Source organism: Phocoena phocoena, chromosome 11 (assembly GCF_963924675.1).
Source record: "Phocoena phocoena chromosome 11, mPhoPho1.1, whole genome shotgun sequence".
In the NCBI taxonomy this organism is placed as follows: Eukaryota; Metazoa; Chordata; class Mammalia; order Artiodactyla; family Phocoenidae; genus Phocoena; species Phocoena phocoena.
The window spans coordinates 22,796,825-22,823,002 of NC_089229.1; the positions used below are offsets into that span (position 1 = coordinate 22,796,825).

The window sequence follows — 26,178 nt, forward strand, 5'->3', positions numbered from 1 at the left end:
ATTATCAGACCAAGTATCACAATTCTATTTTAGTCACTAACTAAAACATGAATTCAGTCGATCTTCTACAAATTTCTCTTGAATATCAACTACATGGACCAGGCAAAATGCTAAATGCTATTTATCCTTATCTTTTTTTTAAATAAATTTATTTATTTTTTATCTATTTTTATTTTATTTTTGGCTGCATTGGGTCTTCGCTGCTGCATGCGGGCTTTCTCTAGTTGTGGCGAGCAGGGGCTACTCTTCGTTGTGGTGTGCAGGCTTCTCATCGCAGTAGCTTCTCTTGTTGTGGCGCACAGGCTCTAGATGCACGGGCTTCAGTAGTTGTGGCACGCGGGTTTCAGCAGTTGTGGCTCACGGACTCTAGAGCACAGGCTCAGTGCTGTGGCGCACAGGCTTAGTCGTTCCGCAGCATGTGGGATCTTCCCAGACCAGGGCTAGAACCCGTGTCCCCTGCATTGGCAGGCAGATCCTTAACCACTGCACCAAGGAAGCCCTATCCTTTTCTTTTTTAATCTTTTTTTTTTTTTTTTGGCCACACCACATGGCTTGCAGGATCTTAGTTCCCCAAACAGGAATAGAACCCAGGCCCTCAGCAGTGAAAGCACAGAATCCTAACCACTGGACCACCAGGGAATTCCCTAAATGCTATTTATTCTTAAAAACAACAGCTAACATTCATTGAGCACTTTCTATGATCTAGGTACTGTTCTAAGCAACCTATGTAGGTGTGTATGTTTGTGTATACACACACACTCATTTAATCCTCACAACAATGCTATGAATAGTACCACTAGGCAAGATAAGTTGAGTAACTTTCTCCTGATGATACACAACTAAAAAACAGCAGAGCTGGGATTCAAGCCCAAGCGGTCTAGAGCCAGAGTCTGTTATTTTAACCTCCAGACGTTCTATACTACAGAATGGATAGAAATTATGGAAAAAAACAAGTAAACAGAAAACCACCGTAAAATGACACAATGCTATGATATTGAGTAAACAAGTATTCTAGAAGACAGACAGATCTCAATTAATTAGGTGGCTGCTTCCAGGGAGAGTGAAACCTCTTCCCAAAAAAATGTTAAAGAATGGTGAACTCTGGGAAGTGAGAAGGTAGGGGAACATGAAGAGTCTCTGACTTTTCATTTTACATACCTCTAACACTGATTTAAAAAAAAAAAATCAGGAACATGGATTGCTTTAAAACAAAAATAAAATCAATGAAAAATTAAAATTTAATTTTTTGAGGAATTCCCTGGTGGTCCAGTGTTTAGGACTTGGCACTTTCACTGCCGTGGGCCCGGGTTCAATGCTTGGTCAGGGAACTAAGATCCCACAGGTTGCACGGTGCGGCCAAAAAGTAAAATAAAATAAAATTTAAACTTTTTAAATTTAATTTTTAATTAAAAAAAATTTTTTTAACTCTCTCCTTTACGGAACCTTACCAGAATCCCTCATCCATCCAAGCTAACTTACCCACTTCTCAGTTTTACCTCTATTTTATACATTACTTCTGTTGCATTTATCACATGATAATTATCTGTTTAAACTTCTTTCTTCACTAGTAGATTGTAAGCTCCTTGGGGAGAGCCTTAGCACCTAGTAACAGTGCTTTAGCACAGTAGAGAAACTCAAATATTTATTGAACTAAACTGAATTAGGGAAACCACCTATGGCAACCTGAATTATTTGGAAAGAAGGTCCAGGGCTATATAGATCACCGACGATATCAACCAGGAGGTCAATTTAGATATAAATTATACATGTGAAAAGACGACCATTCATACTTATTACCAAAAGGAGCATGAAAATAAAGCCAGACCCACAGTTTAAATCACATTCAGCAAGCCACATGAGTTCAGTCAAGTCTCAACCTCTCTGTGCCTCAATTTTCTCATTTGTAAAGTAGGGCAAATAATATTTACGTTATAAGGTTGTTTTGAAGATAAAATGAACAACGTATGTGAGCATACAGTATATAATAGGCATTAAAAAGATAGCAACCAAAAAAAAAAAAAAAAAAGATAGCAGTCTTACCCTTTCCTTTTACAAATTGATAAGATTAAGATAACACAACTGAATGGCCTCTTAGGAGCTAGAAGAATCAGGATTCAGTGGAAGTTTAATATGCGCTATATGCAAGGCAAAGTGCTCATCACTTTATATCCAATATCTGATTTAAATCTTCACAAAAACAGCACTTACCTCAAAGGATTGTTATCTCTATTTCACGTATGAGAAAGAAGAGTAACCTGTAACTTGTTCAAAATCACAAAACTCTTAGGTTTTAGAACTGAGTCTCAAACCTAGGTTTGTAGCTTCAAAAACAATCATCTTTGCTACTATACTGTATTACAATAAGTGAAGCATTTATATTAGTATTTAGGATGACTTGTCAAAAGTCATCTTATAGGCAAGCATCTATTTTTATGGACTCTGAAAATATGTATTTCTCCTATGGTTACTTCTCTAGAACTTTTCAATAAGTAAGAATGCTTATTAAAAGTTTAAGCCCTATCCAAAGTAGTTAAGTCTTCCTGGAGTGAACTTATTCACTACCTGAAAAATAATGACACAGTTAGTGCTGTTCCCTTTGGTTTCTCTCCTAACCTACTTACATCCATTCCACGTAAAGCATTCCGTTATCGACCTCCTGCTTGGCTTTCAGCTTAGCTTGCTGATAAACTTCTGAAGTTTCCAGTTCACAGAGGCCCAGTTGTACAATATTAGGAAATGGCTGTCGTCCAAGAAGATGTCCATTTAAAGATAAAAACTCCTGGAAATTCTCACAGACTGTACCATCCTATGAACAAAATGAAATCTCTTAGAAATGTAACCAGAGCCCAAATCTGACATTTTTTTGTTTCTGTGATTTTGTCACTTTAAAGGCTTAAATATTCTCTATACGAGCTAAAATTAAATAGCCAACCATTACATAACAAATACATAGTGATCCTCTTCAGACTTTTAAACATAGGGTAAAAAAAAAAAATCTCATTATCTAAGTGCTATCTTCTTAACACATTCCCTTACCCTAAAAAAAACACTGAACACTTTACTTCCCCAGCTTTCAAACCTCAATCCTATCCACAGCAGGAGAGGAAGCAAAATAATTAGAATAATCAAAGATTAAGTAAGGAAATTAGCGCTCTTCACCTCTGCTATTTTGTTCATCCCCACTATTAAACCTAGAATTAAATGTCAAAATGAGATGTCCTTTAAGGACTTATTTTTCATAATAATATATACCTTTTCATCCAACATATGCCTGTATTCCACAAATTCATGAATCAGATGAGCAGGACCTACGAGCTCTGTTTTTGCTTTAATCCAATCCAGGGAAAACATTAAACCACACAGTTCCTTAAAAAAAAAAAAAAAAAGATCAGGAGCACTGTTAAAGAGATCAAAGAATTTTAAATCTACCATTATTATCCTAACAGTAATGAGAGAAACTTAGCAGATGCCTAGAATTTAAGGACAAAAAGGAACATATCATTAATAGTTCCAAAGAAACAAAAAATGGACCTCACACCTTAATTCAAAATAAATTTCAGATGGATTTTTCAGACTTAAATATAAAATAGAAACTTCAAAAAATACTAGAAGAGGGCTGCCCTGTTGGCACAATGGTTAAGAATCCACCTGCCAATGCAGGGGACACAGGTTCAAGCCCTGGTCCAGGAAGATCCCACATGCCACAGAACAACTAAGCCCATGCGCCACAACTACTGAGCCTGCGCTCTAGAGCCCGCGAGCCACAACTACTGAAGCCCACGTGCCTAGAGCCTGTGCTCCCAACAAGAGAAGCCACTGCAATGCGAAGCCCACGCATACGAAGAGTAGCCCCCGCTCACCGCAACTAGAAAAAGCCCTCATACAGCAAGGAAGACCCAAAAAAAAGCAGCCAAAAATAAAATAAATAAATTTAATTTAATTTAAAAAAAATACTAGAAGATACAGATATCTACTATTTTTGTAACCCTGGGGTTAAGGAAATTTTTATAAACATGACCCCAAAGCAAAATACCAAAAAGAAAAATAGTGGTGCATTTAACTACATAAAAACTCAAATGTTCAATATAGTAAAAAACAATATAAATAACATTTAAGACAAAAAATAAACCAGGAAAAAAATTTATTTACAAATGTATGATAGATGAAGGCTTAATATTTTTATAAAAAATTTTAATAAAAGAGTAAGAAACAGATAAACACTCCAATAGAAAAACAGGCAAAGGCAATCAATGGATGAGAGCCAATTCACAAAATAAAAAGCACAAATAGCCAAAACTCTCACCAGTAATCAAAGAGAAACAACGAAGATTTACTATCTTTTAACATCAGATTTCTGAAGACTAAAAGGAATGATAAAAATGTTAGCTAGAATCAGAGGAAATGAACACCCTCATACACTGCTGGTAGTGATGTAAATCAGAGCACCCTTCTAGAGGACACTTTAGCAATCTGTATTAAAATTCGGACTGTACACATCATTGACCCAGAATTACACATATGTGCCCTAAAAAAATAAGTCAGACAAGTGTGCTTAAGCAATCTGACCATCCACCAACCAACTGACCAATCATAATGTACCTATACAATTAAATAGTATGCAGCTTTAAAAATTATGTCAATCTATTATATATAAACTGACATAGAAAGATAACCCTGAACTACAATTAAGTAGAAAAAACAAGATATAAGACTATATCTCTATCATGATCCCATTCTGGTTTTAAAGAACAGGTGTGTGTATCTGAGCAGCAAAATGATCTGGAAAACTACACATAAAAGCATTAGCGGGCTTCCCTGGTGGCGCAGTGGTTGAGAGTCCACCTGCCGATGCAGGGGACACGGGTTTGTGCCCTGGTCTGGGAAGATCCCACACGCCGCAGAGCGGCTGGGCCCGTGAGCCATGGCCGCTGAGCCTGCACGTCCGGAGCCTGTGCTCCACAACAGGAGAGGCCACAACAGTGAGAGGCCCACGTACCAAAAAAAAAAAAAAAAAAGCATTAGCAATAGTCGTGATCTTCATTTTCTTCACTTAGTGTTTTCCTCAATTTTTCCAATGAAAGTAAACTATTATCTTTAAAAATCAGGAAAAAGAAGGTTAAAAAAAATGAAAGGAACTGAATCCTGTCACACTACCATACATATCAAAAGTTTTTAAAAGATGCATTGACCCAATAATTCCACTTCAAGAAATTTCCAAAGGAAATAATACAGGTGTGAAGACAAACAAGAATTTCATTACAGCATCATAAGAGTAAAAAAAAAAAAAAAAATGAAAACCACCTAAGTGTTCAACAATTAAAGTTCAGCTAAGTAAATCAGAGCACAGATATTTATTGGAATACTGTCATTCCAATGTAGATTATTAAACGTAAACTGTATGTAACCAAGAGATTAAAGTACATAAGACTGAAAAATTATTCAAAGTATATATGGGTTTCTTTTAACATCTTTATTGGAGTATAACTGCTTTACAATGGTGTATTTCTGCTTTACAACAAAGTCAATCAGCTATACATATGCATATATCCCCATATCTCTTCCCATTTGCGTCTCTCTCCCTCCCACCCTCCCTATCCCACCCAAGTGGTCACAAAGCACAGAGCTGATTTCCCTGTGCTATGCGGCTGCTTCCCACTAGCTATCTATTTTGCATTTGGTAGTATATATATGTCCATGCCACTCTCTCACTTTGTCCCAGCTTACCCTTCCCCCTCCCCATGTCCTCAAGTCCATTCTCTAGTAGGTCTGCATCTTTATTCCCATCTTGCCCCTAGGTTCTTCATGACCTTTTTTTTTTTTTCTTAGATTCCATATATATGTGTTAGTATACGGTATTTGTTTTTCTCTTTCTGACTTACTTCACTCTGTATGACAGACTCTAGGTCTGTCCACCTCACTAAAAATAACTCAATTTTGTTTCTTTTTATGGCTGAGTAATATTCCATTGTATATATGTGCCACATCTTCTTTATCCATTCATCTGTCAATGGACACTTAGGTTGCTTCCATGTCCTGGCTATTGTAAATAGAACTGCAATGAACATTGTGGTGCATGACTCTTTTTGAATTATGGTTTTCTCAGGGTATATGCCCAGTAGTGGGATTGCTGGGTCGTATGGTAGTTCTATTTTTCGTTTTTTAAGGAACCTCCATACTGTTCTCCATAGTGGCTGTATCAATTTACATTCCCACCAGCAGTGCAAGAGGGGGCTCCCTTTTCTCAAAGTATATACGGTTTTCTAAAATGTTAACATTGTGAGTAGTTAATTGGTAGTCATAACTTCAAATACCTATGTGCTGATGATTCCCAAATTTTATCTTTAGTCCATAGTTTTCCCCAGAAATCCAGATTCATATATCCAACTATATGCTAAATATATCCAGTCAGATGTCTTAATGTGTACACCAGACTTAATATATTCCAAATGAGTTCCTAACCTTCCCTTCACTCCTGGTAAAATACTTGTTTGACCCACACCTATCCCAAACTCAGTTCATGGCAACTCCAATCTTTGAACTGCACAAGCTTGGAGTCATCTTTGACTCTTCTCTTTTTCTTACAATGTACATCAAATCCATCAGCAAATCATGATGACTCAATGCCAAATCATCACTTTCTTTCTCCTTGCACACTTTTTTCTTCTTCTGAGCACTTACTACCCCGGTAACATATGATAAATTTATTTGTCCCGTGTCAATCTCCCCCCAGAATGTAAGCTCAATGAGAGCAGGGACTTTGTGCCTGTGGTATATCCTTCATAATGAAGAACACCACCAGTACACAACAGGCACTCCATAAATATTTGCTGAATGAATGAATATACTTTCCCACTCTCCATTTCCTCTCAGAACTTAAAAACAAATCCATATTGTCCACAAAGGATAGCTACTGGTATGAAGAGACTGAATTTTTAGGTGGTTCATTTACTGCAGTTACTAAGGTACCTGCAGGTAAAAACAGTTAACAAAATTACTTACACAGGTTATAACCCTATTTTTACTAATAAAATTCTAAACATAGGACAAAATAAAAGTGAGATAAAAGAAAATAGTTTTTTAAATGAGTAATCTTACTTTGTGCATTTTAGCACTAGCCATGTGATAGGCCAGAAAATTGTACCAATACATGCAGTCCTCCTGATCTGGTGAAAGACAATGTAGCCGGAAATGTCTCTGGAACTGAGCGATTAGTTTCTTGTGTAGATCCTGAAACCCAAATGAAACATTTCAGAGGACAGAAACAATTTCATAACCTAAGCATCACAGAAACTCCAGCTTCCAAAGCTATTTAAGAATGTACAGAGAATCTCCCCACAAGATACTTATTAACTACCAAAGAAAAAAACAGTAACTTTACAGTTGAGAAACTTTAACCAAGTAATCAATGTTAATATCACTGATTAGACGTGTCAACACCCTGATATGATGCACTGAGAAGGACACAACAGCACTTCTGTGGTGTTATTGCCAAAAATATATAACCTTACTCTAGTCAAGAGAAAACATCAGACAAACCCAAACTAAGAGGGGCTTCCCTGGTGGCGCAGTGATTGGGAGTCCGCCTGCTGATGCAGGGGACATGGGTTCGTGCCCCGGTCCGGGAAGATCCCACATGCCGTGGAGCAGCTGGGCCCGTGAGCCATGGCTGCTGAGCCTGCGCGTCCGGAGCCTGTGCTCCACAACGGGAGAGGCCACACAGTGAGAGGCCCGCGTACCGCAAAAAATAATAATAATAAAAAATAAAAGAATCTGCCTGACAATGCAGGGGACATGGGTTCAAGCCCTGGTCTGGGAAGGTCCCACATGCTGCAGAGCAACAAAGCCCATGCGCCACAACTACTGACCCTGAGCTCTAGAGCCCACGGGCCACAACTACTGAAACTCACGTGCCTAGAACCTGTGCTCCACCACAAGAGAAGCCACTGCAATGGGAAGCCCATGCACCACAACAAAGAGTAGCCCCCTCTCCACAACTAGAGAAAGCCCCTGCACAGCAAAGAAGACCCAAAACAGCCAAAAATAAATAAATTAATTAATTTTAAAAAAAAAACCAAACTAAGGGACACTGTGCAAAATAACTAGTGAGTACTCTTCAAAAGTGATCATGAAAGAAAGAAAATCAAGGAATTTTCCTAGATTTGAGGAAACTAAGGAAACATGATGATATTATGCAATATAGAATACAGAATCGGATCTGAACCACAAAAAAGGACATTAGTGGGAAAGCTGGCAAAATTCAAATAAAGTCTGTGTATTAGTTAACAGTACTGTATCAATGTTAATTTTCTGGCTCTCGTAACTGTATTATAGTTATGTAAGATGTTAACATTGGGGGAAGCTAGATGAAAGTATATGCATAGAAACTGTATTATTTTGCAACTTTTCTGTAAGTCTAAAATAATTTCAAAATTAAAAGTTAAAAAAAAAAAAAGAACGTACAGAGATGCAAGTACCTGAAGCTGGCTGTGATTCTTCTGTGTAAGGAAATCTACTTGAAGATCATGTAAATAATAAAGAAATGATTTTCCATTTCGATCACAGAACAAGAGAGACTTATTAACAAACTCCTGCAGTATGTCTTCAACTTCTTCAGTTTCCATATCCCAGAGGATACACAACACCTAGGAATCATTTTAAACATTTAATGTGCCACAATATACAATGACCAGGATTGCACACAGGAGGTTAACAGACAAAAAATCATGTGTTAGGGCTTCCCTGGTGGCACAGTGGTTAAGAATCCGCCTGCCAATGCAGGGGACACAGGTTCGAGCCCTGGTCCGGGAAGATCCCACATGCCCCAGAGCAACTAAGCCCGTGCGCCACAACAACTGAGCCTGCGCTCTAGAGCCCACGAGCCACAACTACTGAGCCTGCGCACCTAGAGCCCGTGCTCCAAAACAAGAGAAGCCACCACAATGAGAAGCCCGCACACCACAACAAAGCGTAGCCCCCACTCACCGCAACTAGACAAAGCCCACGCAAAGCAACGAAGACCCAACACAGCCAAAAATAAACAAAACAAATAATTTTTTAATTGTATTAAAAACATCATGTATTAAAGCCCTGAATAATATCTCCATTTCATAAGAAGCTCAAATACTCATCAAGATAGAAAAGAAAAGAGTTCTAAAGAAGTCATATGCTTCTCCAGGTTCACTAGAACCACTGAGAACTAGGTAACTCATCTGAGTTCAACACCAAAGCCCATGATGGAAACTAAGAACAGTGGGATTTCTACACCCTCCAGCCCACCACCCTCAGGTACACAGGTTTTATCCTCCCAGTATCCTCTGTAACAATATCCTCAGGACTAAACCAAAGGTTATATGCCACAATACCCAATGATAAAGATTGTTGGTCCTTCTATTACCTTCGTAGGCACCTTAACATCTTTCTGAAGGATGGAAAGATCTGTGTAATAATCTTTGATGTCTTCTCTGAGCATTTCAACACTTATAGACATGGCTTCATCCAAAGCCTCATAATCATAAGATGAAGATTTCCTTATCTTCTTAAATTGCTTATTCTGAAGTTGCCTGAGGTAGTACTCCCAGCGGTTGGGAAAATCTCGTAAAAGTGCACCAATTAAAGACACTACAAGAGGTGAACCTAAAAAATAAAAAAAGTCAGTGTTATTACGGTATCATTTCCAAATTACCACTAAGAATCAATTTATCCTCAAGAAAGAATTTCTGCCACATGCTATCCAAAGCTTTAAAATATTTATAACTCTTGGATTCACTTCAGGTACTTATTCTAAAGAAGCCATTAGAAATAAATATTTCACTTAAGGATATTCATTACAGTATTTAAAATAGTGAAAAATCTTAAACAATAACAGGGAAATGACTGAATAAAGTATATCATAATATTATGCCACTGGTAAATTTTCAAAAGATATTTAATAACATGGGAAAATGCTCAAGATTTGCTATTAAAAAGGGTAAGATTGAAAATTATATATACCATTATAATCTCAGTATTTTTTTTCAAGGTTTTATATGTCCTGAAAGACTAGGAGAAATACTCTCATGATGCTAGTAATTATCAGATTATGGATAATTTCTATTTTTTAAGTGTTTCAAAATGCACATGTATCACCTTCATAATGAATACAAATCAAGTATTTTTTCCTAAGGTTGAGATACTTTTTAAAAGTCAATTAACTCAAAAGCAAGTTTGATGGAAGAAGGAAAAACAAGAAACTATTTGCAAGCATTAACAATGATGGAAAAAATAATCTTAAGAGCTGATAGATTTGACTATATAAAATTTTAAATTTCTGTGTGTCAAAAAAATACTACAAATGAAATTAAAAGGCAGACACAACTAGAAGAAAAACAGTTGGAAAAAATATGACAAAAGGTTAATAGTTTCCATAGTTAGTGTCAAAAAATCAATGAAAAATACTTATATCACAAAAGTGAGTCAAGGATAATTTTTTTTTAATAAATTTATTTATTTATTTTTGGCTGCACTGGGTCTTCATTGCTGCACACAGGCTTTTCTCTAGTTGCTTCGAGCAGGGGCTACTCTTCGTTTGGTGCGCAGGCTTCTCATTGCGGTGGCTTCTCTTGCTGTGGAGCACAGGCTCTAGGGGCATAGGGGCACGGGCTTCAATAGTCGTGGCATACGGGCTCAGTAATTGTGGCTAGCAGGCTATACAGCCCAGGCTCAGTAGTTGTGGCACACGGGCTTAGTTGCTCCACAGCATGTGGAACCTTCCCACACCAGGGTTCGAACCCGTGTTCCCTGCACTGGCAGGTAGATTCTTAACTACTGCGCCACCAGGGAAGTCCAGGATAATTTCTTAAAATGCAATATTCAATAAAAAAGTTTAACTTCACTATTTAAAAATGCAAATTAAGAAGACAGCACCAGTTTTTACTTATCAAATTAGAACATTATTTTTATAAAATCCCAACCAGGGAATTCCCTGGCAGTCCCTGGCAGTGGTTAGGACTCCATGCTTTCATTGTGGTGGCCCAAATTCAATCCCTGGTCAGGAAACTAAGATCCCAAAAGCCACACAGCACAGCCAAAAAATAAAAAATAAAATCCCAACCAAAAAAATTTTAAACTGTGACTCTCACTACATTTTTTATTCTTTGACAACAGAGGTCATGTCTTCATCTTACCCCTTTCATAACATATTGTGGGTGTTTGTTAAATATTATTTTAACTAAAGAATGAATACCAAAATATCACTATCCATGTAGGGTATCAGAGAAGAACCTAAAATACTAAATATTCTAGTAAAGTTTTTGGATGTTCATGTGTTAAATTGTTATGTTCATTAGCTTAACTTACAAAAGGGTAAATTAATATCTCTATAACCCCCTCATACACAAAATAAATAACTATACCTTTACATTCTTTTATAATACTGTGAGCTTGTTCTGGCAAATCTGCTTTCTTCATATTAACAAAAAGGGATAAAATTTCAAGTCCTTTTTCTTTTTCTAAACCACTCTCCACAGGGACTACATATTTAGGACCTGTGAAATCACAAGACATAGTAAGCAATTTGGTATGCCACATATTTAAATGTAACTGAATTATTATAAAAAGCAAATTAATAATCCTTACCCATTACTGAATCTGTAACACTCTTGTCTCTGGTTGTAAGAAGAATCTGACACTGATTGTCAAAAGCTTTTAACACCCAAGGATCCCAAACATCATCCAAAATCAACAGAGACCTTAATAAGAAAAAACTGTATTGAGTCACTAATGACATTTATTTTAAACTTCCTTTAAAAAAAAAAGAGAATGCCACCAGTGTTTTCTCAAAATTTACAAAATTAAAAAAAAAATAGATGTCTATTTCATGGTTCTTTCTCTTTTCTTTGGTATCCCTTTCACAATACACCAATAAGGAAAAGAAAATTAGAGACTTTCCCTTCCTTCCACCCCAAATTACTGCATATTAAAGTTAAAGGACTTATAAAAAGAGAACTGTGTATACTTTATTATAAGTATTAGAAATAAGCCTCCTAGTGCCTAAAAAGAACTATCCAAGTAATGAGATTTTTCCAATTCAGTCTTTAAGTGCCCAAACCAAGCAAGAACTGGGCTTAGGTTAGCATTAGAAAGGATCACAGAACAATGACAATATTTGACCATTTTACCTACAAAACTAGCAATTTCATATGTCCCAACCTAATCGAATGCACCAGCAAATAATATTACTTTTCACTTGGTACACTAGTGGGCTTTTTTTCCATCCAAGAAATCAATTTGTTTACGCATAATGACAAAGAATCTGTGTGCTAATTCCTAATCAGTCCCTCCAAAAAACTTTTTCAAACTCATCAGAACAAATGGAGAAAATAATACAACTAAAACCTGACAGCGTAATTATACACTAGCGTTATTATCTGAATGGCACACTACTTCTGTACACTACAAAAAAAGACTCTAGGAATATACACAGGCTGGAAAATTACAAAAACATAAACCAAAATGATGCTGAGAGAGAAACAAAATGACTTTATATGCCATGATCTGATACATCTGAGAGTGGTTACAATATTTTCCTAAACAGGAATCATTTTTATTTTTGCAAAGGAAGTAGAACTAAGGAGAAGTTACTGATCAAGAAAAGAGGAAGTGGTTAGTGGTCTCAATCCCATTTCTCCAGGAAAATGGATACTAGTGACTATCAAGGGGAGGGGGAGATAACAGAGGAATCTGGAAGAGAAAGAAGCCAGAGAGAAGGGAGCTTGCCCTCCATAATGAGTGTCCATCGTAATCACTAGGAGGCTTTTTCCCAAAATTATTCCTCTCACCCAATATTCTGATATGAATCCCCTTACCAATTTGGGGAAGCACTACCATATGCAGCCACTACTACACATGAAAGTATACAGCATCATCAGGTGCATGGGGGCAATAAAAAAAAATTCAGAGCCATTACCTAATTCTCACCCAATTTACTGTTATACTCACAAGGAATGCTTTATTAATCTTTGTACTCGTAGCACTTGACCCAGAACCTGGCACGACACTCAATGTTTGTTAAATGAACAAATAAAATAGCTGCTAGGGGCTTCCCTGGTGGCGCTGTGGTGGAGAGTCCGCCTGCCGATGCAGGGGACACGGGTTCGTGCCCCGGTCCGGGAAGATCCCACATGCCGCGGAGCGGCTGGGCCCGTGAGCCATGGCCGCTGGGCCTGTACATCCGGAGCCTGTGCTCCGCAACGGGAGAGGCCACAACAGTGAGAGGCCCACGTACCACAAAAAAAAATAGCTGCTAGGTGGCAGAAATCAAATTGTTGACTAAATCCCTTAGCTCTTAACAAAGATAGCAACTAAGTTGCTGCCTCCCTTTGGCTAATGAAAACTGTGATATAGCTGAAAACAGTGCCTGGCACATAATTATAATGGCATTTATTTAATAAATTAATTATTGAAATAAACAAAACAAACTCTTAAAGTACTTGGAAGTAGAAGAGTTACATGTATACCCAAAAAGTAAGAGAACACAGCAGAAGGGTCCCTTTAAATAAATAATCCTTCCTGACTCAGTCTTTTACAAGTTGCCTGCATTTATTCTGTCTCTTGTTCTGTGTTAATCTATTAGAGATAATGTATTCAAGGTAAAAAGTCTGCATCTTTTAACAAAGACCATTCACCAACTCACCTACTTAAATATTTCTTGAGAGCCTACAATGGCACACAACAGAGAATCGGCAGGTACGATGCAAAGGTCAGTGGCAGACACTTTTTTTTAATACAAGAGAGAGGAAGAGCAGGAAAGCAATGGTTCTTTCTTAGACCCTCTACCCAACAGCAAGAAAAGGCTATGATGTTCTCAAGATGTCAGGAGTTAAGTCTCACTGGGACTTCATACACCAAATAAGTATAACCATCTGTACCTCGGATGTTTGCGCAGCATCAGAATGCGGAGACGGTCTTTAGCCTCTTCAATGTTAAGTGGAAGCCTCTGGGAGAAATTCTCATCCTGATCCAACCGTGTGCAAAGATTCTGCAGTTTCATCAGAAGCCCAGATTTGTCTTGTTTCCCAACTGAAACCCAATGCACACCCCCTGGGAAAAAAGCTGGTGAGGAAAAGAATAATAAATTTAAGCCCTTTGAACAGCTGCCCTCCTTTGAAAGAGGAGGAAAGATTTGTTCCAATCTTCAATCTCATCACATCTTCAAACTTCTCTTGATTCAGAGTGTATATGTTGCTTGTAGGGTTATTATTGAACTTTATAGCCCAAATCTAAGAAAAGTTGCAGATGTGAAGAAACTGAAGGATGGAGTTAATCTGCTGCTTATCAGTAAAATCTTACCAAACAAAAGTTCACAATCTTTATCTTATGTCATCAATGATCACTGTACAACAGTTTCTCAACGTAAGCACTCTGCACATTTGGGGCCAGATAATTCTTTGTTGTGAGGGACTGTCCTGTGCATTATAGGATATTTAACAGCCTCCCTGGCCTCTATCCACTAGATGCTAGTAGCATTTTCCCTCCCCAGTTACAACAACCACAAATGTCTCTAAACTCTGTCACATGTCCCCTGAGGGGCTAAATCACCTCTGAGAACCACTCATGTCCAGGAACACATAAGTCACTCATTATGGTTCCCATACACTGACTTAAAAGTAAGAAGTTAGGTTCAAGTCTGGCTCTACTGCTTACTAGCTCTTATATCTTTAGCAAATAACCTGTCTCATTTATTATACCAGAATAAGACTGCTTACCCCCACCTATTTCAGAGTTACTGTGAGAAATTAATAATATAAAACATGTGGTTTTGCTATGCTAAATGTAAAGGGTCATAACAGACAGGATTATTGGTGATATGGATCTGAGAGCACCTTACAAATATTAAGCTTTGAACTAGTAAGCATTATGTAACAACAGACATTATTATTACTGTTACTGTCAACTTTCATCATCATTTTTGTTAATCAAGCCACAGCATATAGCATATCTTAAAATACATATTTTTACATACATATTATCGGAACCAAAAATCTTAAGCTTTCATAGACTATACGTAATCAGCTCTATATAGATATAAAAAAAGTAAGAGGGGTCCCTATGTATAAAATATGGGGAGGGACTTCCCTGGTGGTGCAGTGGTCAAGAATCCACCTGCCAATGTAGGGGACAGGGGTTCGAGCCCTGGTCCAGGAAGATCCCATATGCCACAGAGCAACTAAGCCCATGCACCACAACTACTGAGCCTGCACGCCACAACTACTGAAGCCCGTGTGCCACAACTACTGAAGCCCACGCACCTAGAGCCCATGCTCTGCAACAAGAGAAGCCACTGCAACAAAAAGCCTGCGCACCCCAATGAAGAGTAGCCCCCGCTTGCCACAACCAAAGAGCCTGCGCGCAGCAACGAAGACCCAATGCAGCCAAAAAAATTAAGGAATAAAAATTTAAAAATAAATAAAATATGGGGAACAGCAGCATTAGATCAGACCAGTGGCATTAACCATAAAGATTTATATTATATGATCATAAATGTATAAGAAAAAGCAAAAAATAGATACAAAGATAAATGAGTTTTATTACACCAAAGGGCAACTTATTTACTGACATTCACAAATAATTAAGTACAAAAAGAAATCACTATTTTAAAAATGTAATCATCTAAAAGAAATATTTGTATATATGCACAAAGATCTTTTTATGACAGACATTTATTGAACACTTTCCTAAGAGTTCTACATATTAATCTACATTTAATCCTCAGAGTAGACTATCAAGCAGATACCATTATCATCCCCATATTACAGATGAGGAAACTGAGGTCCAGAAAGGTTGAATCCCAGAGCTGGGATTCAAACATCCAGTGTCAATGCTCTACTTCTAAACTATTCTGCCTCCACAGGATATTCACCACAGCACTGTCTACAACAGGAAAAAACTGGAAATAACCTGCAATGTCCGTCTTAATCTCTTCTTCCACTGCAGGCTTCCAAAGCCTAAGGCAGGCTCAACTGAGGAAGAGGAGAACATTATATATAAGTGAAATTTAGCGTATTAAATAGAACTTGACTTTTTTTTTCCTTTGGCCACACCACGCAGCTTGTGGTATCTTAGCTCCCCGACCAAGGATCGAATTCGGGTCCACAGTAGTGAAAGCCCAAGTCTTAACCACTGGACCCCCAGGGAATTCCCAGGACCTGACGTTTTAATTAGTGAAATGACCTGGATACTCTGAACCTGTACAAGGCCAGGGAAAGAATCAGGCCCAGAGAAGAGTTCAGAACAGGCAACGAAGGAAAAGAGTAAAGTTGTTTTCTTTTTTTTTTTTGCGGTACACGGGCCTCTCACTGTTGTGGCCTCTCCCGTTGCGAAGTACAGACTCCGGACGCGCAGGCTCAGCGGCCATGGCTCACGGGCCCAGCCGCTCCGCGGCATGTGGGATCTTCCCGGACCGGGGCACGAACCCATGTCCCCTACATCGGCAGGCGGACTCTCAACCACTGCGCCACCAAGGAAGCCCTAAAGTTGTTTTCTGATTACACCCTACAAACCCCAATGCAATGGTTACACATCCACTAAATGAACCTAGTAAAATTGCCAAGGTTTATGATCATGAATTTAAATTGGAACTCAACTGGGTGATTTCTTCAGCAAGGAGAAAGGAAGTAATGTCTGGATGAAGCAATGGGGATCAAGAAGAATACCTATTCCATCTCCTAGCAATAGAGAAGGAATCACCTTTCACCCAAGATAAGGAGAGACCTAAAGAGTGAAGAATATACGCTGAGGAGCAATTAAATAATGGGCAATAAAAATCTAGGCCCAAACCTAAGAGGGGGCTGATGGGATAAACAGTGAGGATATGAGGGAATTAAGGGATAAGCCCTGACAGGTCAGAAAACTGCAGTGAACTCAAAAAATAGAATAGATGGAGGTAGGCAAAGAGTGGTATAGAATGTTTAACATCAAGATTTCAAAACTGGTATTGTTTCTGGTAATGCCATGGGCCAGGATCCAGCCTGTGATCAGTGAGTTATATGGCTGAAGGGGAGTGAAGAAAATGGTCACTGCAGATAAAGAAGTCAAGAAACTGAGAGGCCAAGTTTTTGGATGACGCATCCACATAGATATCAAAATTACTAAGAGTGCCAACAGGGGAAGGCCTTAAATTTATAACTAAGAATTCCAATCATCAATGAATGAGAGGGCAATAACATAACAGGGAAAGATTAGAAAAATGAACCTCAAAGGACAAAGAATTTAGCTGGAGAAGGAAGTATTAATGGCCTGGACGAGGCAACAGAGAGCAAGGACAGCATCCACCCATTTCCTGGTGCTGAAATATGTGGAACAGAAAGGGAAAAAAGTTGCCACACCACTGAAGGAGGCTATGGAGAAGGTGGTATCCTCAAGGAACTGCCCAGTTTCACGTAAGGCAAGGAGGCAAATATTCTAAGAAGGGCTGATGATATAGAGGAGCTTCCTGATCACAGAGGAGTCTAGAAGGTATAGCAAAGGCTTGGGAATGAGGGGAGGGGACCTAGATCAGAATTTGGCAATGAACTGAGTAGTAACTACAAGAGAATCTAAAAGATAACAAATGACCAAGAACTTCCCTGTGGTCCAGTGGGTAAGACCCCGCGCTCCCAATGCAGAGGGCCTGGGTTCGATCCCTGGTTGGGGAACTAGAGCCCGCATGCATGCCACAACTAAGAAGCCTGTGTGCCACAACAAAGACCCAGCACAGCCAAAATAAATAGATAAATATTATTTAAAAACACAAATGACCAGAAGAAATAGAACTCTACAGTAAGTGACGTAAGGCAAGGCTGTGAAGCATGGTTTGATTACCAGTGCCAATGTCTTAGAAGAAGGTAAACAACAAGTCCTACTCTATTCCTGAAAGCTTCCTGACATTCTCTAGGCTTGCTTCAGCTTGAGTCAACACTTATGAAACAGTAAATCCATGAGGCTTCACTTACTTTTACTATGTTACTTTTAGCTATGTTCTCTGTGTATACATGATTGTAAATGCACGGGAAAAAGTTTGGAAAAACTCACTCTAAACTGTTAACCATGACTACCACTGGTGACGAATTTAGGAGAAAGAACAGAAGGGCAAATGGAAAGAACTTTACTTCTTTTTAAATGAAGATACTACAACTGTTATGTTAAAAACACAGTTTTAAAATACCTGTTGCTCCTGAAGTGTTATTTTTTAATTTGCACTTTCTATTTAAGATTTTCTAAAATCATCCCAGGATTAAAGACAAGGCAAAGAAAGTATCCTGATACAACTAGCTAATGAATTTTTCAGATTTAAATTTAAGTATCAAGCGAGGAACCAAGATGGTGGAGTAGAAGGACGTACTCTCACTCCCTCTTGTGAGAACACCAGAATCACAACTAGCTGCTGGACAATGATCGACAGGAAGACACTGGAACTCACCAAAAAAGATACCTCACATCCAAAGACAAAGGAGAAGCCACAATGAGATGGTAGGAGGGGCACAATCACAGTAAAATCAAATGCCGTAACTGGTGGGTGGGTGACTCACAGACTGGAGAAGACTTACACCACAGAAGTCCACCCACAGAAGTCCACGCACTACAGTGAAGATTCTGAGCCCCACGTCAGGCTTCCCAACCTGGGGGTCCAGCAATGGGAGGAGGAATTCCCAGAGAATCAGACTTTGAAGCCTAGCGGGATTTGATTGCAGGTCTTTGACAGGACTGGGGGAAACAGACACTCCACGCTTGGGGGGCACACACAAAGTAGTGTGCACATCAGGACCCAGGGGAAGGAGCAGTGACCCCAGGGGAGACTGAACCAGACCTACCTGCTAGTGTTGGAGGGTCTCCTGCAGAGGTCGGGGGGTGGCTGTGGCTCACCGTGAGGACAAGGACACTGGTAGCAGAAGTTCTGTGAAGTACTCCTTGGCTTGCGACCTCCCAGAGTCTGCCATTAGCCCCACCAAAAAGCCCAGGTAGGCTCCAGTGTTGGGATGCCTCAGGCCAAACAACCAACAGGGAGGGAACCCAGCCCCACCCATCAGCAGACAAGTGGATTAAAGTTTTACTGAGCTCTGCCCACCAGAGCAACAGCCAGCTCTACCCACCACAGGTCCCTCCCACCAGGAAATTTACACAAGACTCTTAGATAGCCTCATCCACGACAGGGCAGACAGCAGAAGCAAGAAGAACTACAATCCTGCAGCCTGTGGAACAAAAACCACATTCACAGAAAGATACACAAGATGAAAAGGCAGAGGGCTATGTACCAGATGAAGGAACAAGATAAAATCCCAGAAAAACAACTAAATGAAGTGGAGATAAGCAACATTACAGAAAAAGAATTCAGAATAATGATAGTGAAGATGATCCAGGACCTCAGAAAAAGAATGGAGGCAAAGATCGAGAAGAGGCAAGAAATGTTTAACAAAGACCTAGAAGAATTAAAGAACAAACAAACAGAGATGAACAATGCAATAAATGAAATGAAAGATACACTAGAAGGAATCAATAGCAGAATAACTGAGGCAGAAAAATGGTTAAGTGACCTGGAAGACAAAATGGTGGAATTCACTGCTGAAGAACAGAATAAAGAAAAAAGAATGAAAAGAAATGAAGACAGCCTAAGAGACCTCTGGGACAACATTAAACACAACAACATTTGCATTATAGGGGTCCCAGAAGGAGAAGAGAGAGAGAAAGGACGAGAGAAAATATTTGAAGAGATGATAGGCAAAAACTTCCCTAACATGGGAAAGGAAATAGCCACCCAAGTCCAGGAAGCGCAGCAAGTCCCGTACAGGATAAACCCATGGAGAAACATGCTGAGACACACAGCAATCAAATTGGCAAAAATTAAAGACAAAGAAAAATTCTTGAAAACAGCAAGGGAAAAATGACAAATAACAAACAAGAGAACTCCCATAAGGTTAACAGCTGAATTCTCAGCAGAAACTCTACAAGCCAGAAGGGAGTGGCATGATATACTTAAACTGATGAAAGGGAAGAACCTACAACCAAGATTACTCTACCCAGCAAGGATCTCATTCAGATTCAATGGAGAAATCAAAAGCTTTACAGACAAACAAAAGATAAGAGAATTCAGCACCACCAAACCAACTCTACAACAAATGCTAAAGGAGCTTCTCTAAGTGGGAAACAAAAGAGAAGAAAAGGACCTACAAAAACAAACTGAAAACAATTAAGAAAATGGTCATAGGAACATACATATCAATCAATAATTACCTTAAACGTGAATGGATTAAATGCTCCAACCAAAAGACACAGGCTTGTTGAATGGATATAAAAACAAGAACCAGGGCTTCCCTGGTGGCGCAGTGGTGGAGAGTCCGCCTGCCAATGCAGGGGACACAGGTTTGTGCCCCAGTCCGGGAAGATCCCACATACTGCGGAGCGGCTGGGCCCGTGAGCCATGGCCACTGAGCCTGTGCATCCGGAGCCTGTGCTCCGCAACTGGAGAGGCCACAACAGTGAGAGGCCCGCATACCACAAAAGAGAAAAAAAAAAAAAAAGAAAGGGCATCATCAGAAAATTTACAAACAACAAATGCTGGAGAGGGTGTGGAGAAAAGGGAACCCTCTTGCACTTCTGGTGGGAATGTAAATTGATACAGCCACTATGGAGAACAGTATGGAGGTTCCTTAAAAAACTAAAAATAGAATTACCATATGATCCAGCAATCCCACTACTGGGCATATACCCAGAGAAAACCGTATTTCAAAAAGACACATGCACCCCAATGTTCATTGCAGCACTATTTACAATAGCCAGGTCATGGAAGCAACCTAAATGCCCATCGACAGACGAATGGAGAAAGAAGATGTGGTACATACATACAGTGGAATATTACTCAGCCATAAAAAGGAACAAAGTTGAGTCATTTGTTGAGACGTGGATGGACCTAGAGACTGTCATACAGAGTGAAGTAAGTCAGAAAGAGAAAAACAAATATCGTATATTAACGCATGTACATGGAACCCAGAAAAATGGTACAGATGAACCAGTTTGCCGGGCAGAAGTTCAGACACAGATGTAGAGAACAAACGTATGGACACCAAGGGGGGGAAAGCCGTGGGGGGATGGGGATGGTGGTGTGCTGAATTGGGAGAATGGGATTGACATGTATACACTGATGTGTATAAAACTGATGACTAATAAGGACCTGCTGTATAAAAAAAATAAAAACAAAATTCAAAAATTCAAAAAATAAATAAAAATAAATTTAAGTACCTATTATCTACAGTATCAAAGGTCTTTCTCTCCTAAATTTAAAACTAAATTAGGGCATTATTAACATACACAAGAAAAATGAAACACTATTAGCTTTAAAAAGAAAGCCCAAAAGACCAACTGATCTGCAAATCTCCTACCATCACAGTAAGACAGTTAAATACAGAAGCATTAATTTCGCATTTCAGAAAGAATCTAAACATCTTGACTATGGGCACAAGAGGGAGCAATTTAGCCTTGAATGAGGCTTGTACCTATAATTTCATTCAGAGAAACTTAATCAGAGGAAAATTGCCTTTATTCAGAGAAAATTAACCCCTCCTACTTTCACATGAGGTTTATGCAGGTAGCAATTAATAATCTAACAGCATCAAGGAAATCTTGGGAAAGAAGGAAGCAAATAGCTAGACAGTCTCTGAAGAAAACTTTCATACTTTAAAAACTCAGCACTTAGGGCTTCCCTGGTGGCGCAGTGGTTGAGAGTCTGCCTGCCAAGGCAGGGGACACAGGTTCAAGCCTTGGTCTGGGAAGATCCCACGTGCCACAGAGCAGCTGGGCCCGTGAGCTATAAATACTGAGCTCTGCGCGTCTGGAGCCTGTGCTCCGCAGCAAGAGAGGCCGCAACAGTGAGAGGCCCGCGCACCGCGATGAAGAGTGGCCCCCACTTGCCACAACTAGAGAAAGCCCTCACACAGAAACGAAGACCCAACACAGCCAAAAATAAATAAATGAATAAATAAATTTATAAAAAAAGAAAAAAAAAAAAAAAAAACTCAGCACTTAAATAAAATTGTATGAATGGTTTAAAAATACATCAACTCTTTATAATTTCCCTAAATAAATAAAGGGTTGAACTTTCAAAAGGAAAGTGGGTTTCCTAAAAATGTATAGGCATAAGTAGTTAAGAACTTAATAGTATTTTTTTTTTTTTTTTTGCTGTAGGTATGTGATTTATTTTATTCTTGAAGAATCCTTCCAAAAATGTTAATCAAAATAAGAACAAAAAGCCTCGGGCATGAAAAAAAAATATGGAACGCTTCACAAATTTGCATGTCATCCTTGCGCAAGGATTAGGGGCCATGCTAATCTTCTCTGTATCGTTCCAATTTTAATATATGTGCTGCCAAAGCAAGCACTTAATAGTATTAATTTACACCAAACACCGCTCTAAGATAACAAAATTTCTGTAGGAACACAGTTTTAATGAAGTTTGTAACCCATACAGTTACCCACTTACAAAAGAAAAAAAAAAGGTTTTATACTACAATTAAACAGCAAAAATCTAATATTCCTATATTTTAGAATGGAAATGAACTCCAGAGATTAAAATTCATCTTTAGGGGGACTTCCCAGGCAGTCCAATAGTTAAGACTCCACGCTTCCACTGCAGGGGGCACGGGTTCAATCCCTGGTCAGGGAACTAAGATCCTGCAGGCCACGCAGCACGGCCAAAAAAAAAAAAAAAAATGTTTTTCTTTAGGAAAGTAGCTACTCTTGAACTAGTGGATATACAAAAGCAGACTCCAAATAGATTAAAAAGCTAAATATGGGGCTTCCCTGGTGGTGCAGTGGTTAAGAATCTGCCTGCCAATTCAGGGGACACAGGTTTGAGCCCTGGTCCGGAAAGATCCCACATGCCGCGGAGCAACTAAGTCTGTGCGCCACAACTACTGAGCCTGCACTCTAGAGCCTGCGAGCCACAACTACTGAAGCCCACATGCCTAGAGCCCATGCTCTGCAACAACAGAAGCCACTGCAGTGAGAAGCCCACGCACGGCAGCCAAGAGTAGTCCCCGCTCGCCACAACTAGAGAAAGCCTGAGTGCAGGAACCAAGACCCAACGCAGCCAAAAATAAAATAAATAAATTTATTTTTTAAAAAAGCTAAATATGAATGGTAAGACTATAATAGGAGTACTTAAGAAAATTCAGGAAATACAAATTAGAAGGCAAAAAAATTAATTTGACTACATCAGAATTAAAGATTTCTATCAAGGACATCCAGGACAAAATTAATACAGATAATATAAGGAGAAAGTATTTACAAAGTCTAAAAGCAACAAGCCCTACTATCTAGAATATATAAGAAACTCCTAAAAAGCAACAAAATGGAAAAACCAACAAATGTTATCAACAAAATTTATAAACAAGGAAACCCAAAAGCCTAAAAAGCTTATGAAGAAATGGTCAAATTATCAGAGAAATGCAAATTAAAAGATATCACTTTACACCTGCTGGCCTGGCAAAAATTACAAAGCTGGATGATACCTAGTGTCACTAAAGAAGTGAGGATACAGGAGCCCTCACATGCTATTGATGGGAATGCACAGATTGGAGGGCAATCAAATTTGATATTTATATATCCTGTAACTTAGAGATTCTGGTCCTAGCTACATATACTCAAGAAATTCTCATTTCTGTAAAAGTTCAACCAAGCTTTGCCGGGCAGCAAGCTTTGCCGGGAGACAATCTATATATCTATTAACTAGGGAATGAACAATAAAATGTATTGGAGATACCCCATGGAGGGTAGCAATCAGGTGTAACAAATAATATGTACATACAACAAGGATAAATCTTAAAAACATAGTGTCAAGTGAGATAAGAAACAGAAGAAAATAATTAACTTTAACATGTATGCAAATTTAAAATATTTACATATAAACAAACATTTTACAAAAAAACGTACATTACACATACATTTACAAAGAATATACAATAAATACATTAGAAAGATCACCTATGGGGAGGTGTGATTCTGTGATTAAATATATATTTGGTTTTCATCACTCTTCCTGGCACACAGCTCTAAGATCCTTGTAATTTCCCATATAAGAGCCTTAGGGGCATCTTTTGTTATACTATTTAGTTTTGTTCCTGAAATAGCTCCAGGGTATAAAAGTGAAATGGTGTCTTACATTATTCATATAACAAGCCCCTTTTAACCACACCTGAGTTTCTGTTAATAAAGTGATTTCTGCAAAGCCCCTAGATAACCTAAGGACGGGGGCTGGTTACCAGAGGAACCAACCCCTTGATTAGAGTTGGAACTTTCAGCCCCACCCTCCAGACCTCCAGAGGAGAGGGGAGTGAGTGGCTGGAGATTGAGTTCAATCACAAACGGCCAATGATTTAATCAATCATACTTACATAATGAATGAAGACTCCATAAAAAAACCAAAAGGGCGAGATTCACAGAGCACCTGGGTTGCTGAACACAAGGAGATGTAGGAAGAGTGATACACCCAAGTTGGGCACGGAAGCTCTACACCCCTTCCCACATACCGTGCCCCATGCATCTCTTCCATCTGGCTGTTCCAGAGTTTTATCCTCGTATAATAAACCAGTAATCTAATAAGTATAGTTGTCAGAAGCACAGGTAACAACCAACCTGGACTGGCAATTGGCATATGAAGGGGTTAGGGGGCAGTCTTGTAGGACTGAACCCTTAACCTATGGGATCTGATGCTATCTCCAGGTAGATAGTTTCAGAAGTGAGTTAAATCATAGGACACCCAGCTCGTGTTGAAGAATTGCTGGATGTGTGGAAAACTCACACATCTGGTGTCAGAAATGAAGTAGTGTAGTTGTGTAAAGGAAACACATAGGAGGAGTGTGTTTTCCTTTAGAGAAGGGAAATGAGAATGGGAAATTTTTAAAAGGAAATAAACACAGCAAGAAGCTAAGTCTTAGATAGACCTAATAGGATAATGGGCTATAAACTAAATATGATTTACTCAATCTTCTGCACTTGAGATCTCACAAAAGCTTATAAGGGATATGAATTAAGCTCATTATGCACTGGACAACTGCTAATATCTCTGGCATTTTCTCAAAACAAAGTGGTGAAAATCTATTCCGAGACCACAATTTATACAATATGATTCCTGGCTAGTTAATTCCATAAGTTGTTGGTCAATTTTAACCCCTAAAATTGAAAATTCACCCCAATAATATAGAGCGATTAGAACTGATTTAAAGAGCACATTTTAACCCTATAAATTGGTATATTATAAATACATAGTTTAAAGGAAATTCATCACTATATTGAAAGGAAGACCATTTCTTCACACTAAAGAAATTTAAGCCAATTTTATCCTGAAATATCCTTGGTGATCAACTTTGCAGAAGAGGGGGGAAAAAAAAAGTGAATAAATAAATAAATCCTTAGCCCTGAAATGTGCATGGCTCTGAGTCTCATGAAACTTCTCTACAATGACAAAGGAGAAAAACCAGGGCTTAGGAATTAGGCCTACTTCTGACAAGAGTATGATCAATACTGTTAACAAGGGCTGTGAAGTATTAACTAAAACCAGGTGTGTACAATAGATGTGCCCTAGCCTCCATTTTTCTAAATCTCTCAGGTGCTGACTATTTATTCTATTCATTTTTGTCATCTTGTCATAACTATCTTCTTTTTCTTTTTTTTTGGCGGGCCTCTCACTGTTGTGGCCTCTCCTGCTGTGGAGCACAGGCTCCAGACACACAGGCTCAGTGGCCATGGCTCACAGGCCTAGCCGCTACGCGGCCTGTGGGATCTTCTCGGACTGGGTCACAGACCCGTGTCCCCTGCATCGGCAGGCAGACTCTCAACCGCTGCGCCACCAGGGAAGCCCGTCATAAACTATCTTAATTGGTGATTATATATTGCAAACAAAAAAAAGTTATTAAGCACTAGAAGTCAGGAACTATCTTTTTAAGTTCCCCGGAAAATGGATGGAGGCAACGAAAGACTGAGGAAGCTATATAATATTCCTGATAGGGAATACCCTGAGAACCTACCAGACTCATTAGGGTCAACAGTGCACCTGCCAAATGTCCTAAATCCTCTTCTGCACCATATGTCCTTCCCCACTCCAGTAACTACGCAATACCCTTCCCACCTTCTCTACTCTCCCATCCTTGCCTAGTCGGCCTTGCAAACTTCTTTCTA

General features: G+C 39.0%; 1 protein-coding gene and 1 pseudogene across 5 annotated transcripts in view; both read right to left on the reverse strand.

Annotated features, from left to right (window-relative positions):
• Positions 1-26,178, reverse strand: part of APAF1 (apoptotic peptidase activating factor 1) — an 85,707-nt gene that overhangs the window by 53,756 nt on the left and 5,773 nt on the right. For 4 of the 5 annotated variants that reach the window (XM_065887181.1, XM_065887180.1, XM_065887183.1 and 1 more), the window contains 8 exons: positions 13,905-14,088; positions 11,614-11,726; positions 11,391-11,522; positions 9,395-9,633; positions 8,475-8,642; positions 7,096-7,227; positions 3,253-3,366; positions 2,622-2,806 (listed from right to left, as the gene is read on the reverse strand). In XM_065887181.1, the coding sequence (XP_065743253.1) occupies positions 2,622-2,806; positions 3,253-3,366; positions 7,096-7,227; positions 8,475-8,642; positions 9,395-9,633; positions 11,391-11,522; positions 11,614-11,726; positions 13,905-14,088 (1,267 nt within the window). The remainder of the gene's footprint in view (positions 1-2,621; positions 2,807-3,252; positions 3,367-7,095; positions 7,228-8,474; positions 8,643-9,394; positions 9,634-11,390; positions 11,523-11,613; positions 11,727-13,904; positions 14,089-26,178) is intronic. The other variant, XM_065887184.1, reaches the window with a different exon arrangement.
• On the reverse strand, positions 22,269-22,382 carry LOC136131704 (U6 spliceosomal RNA; annotated as a pseudogene).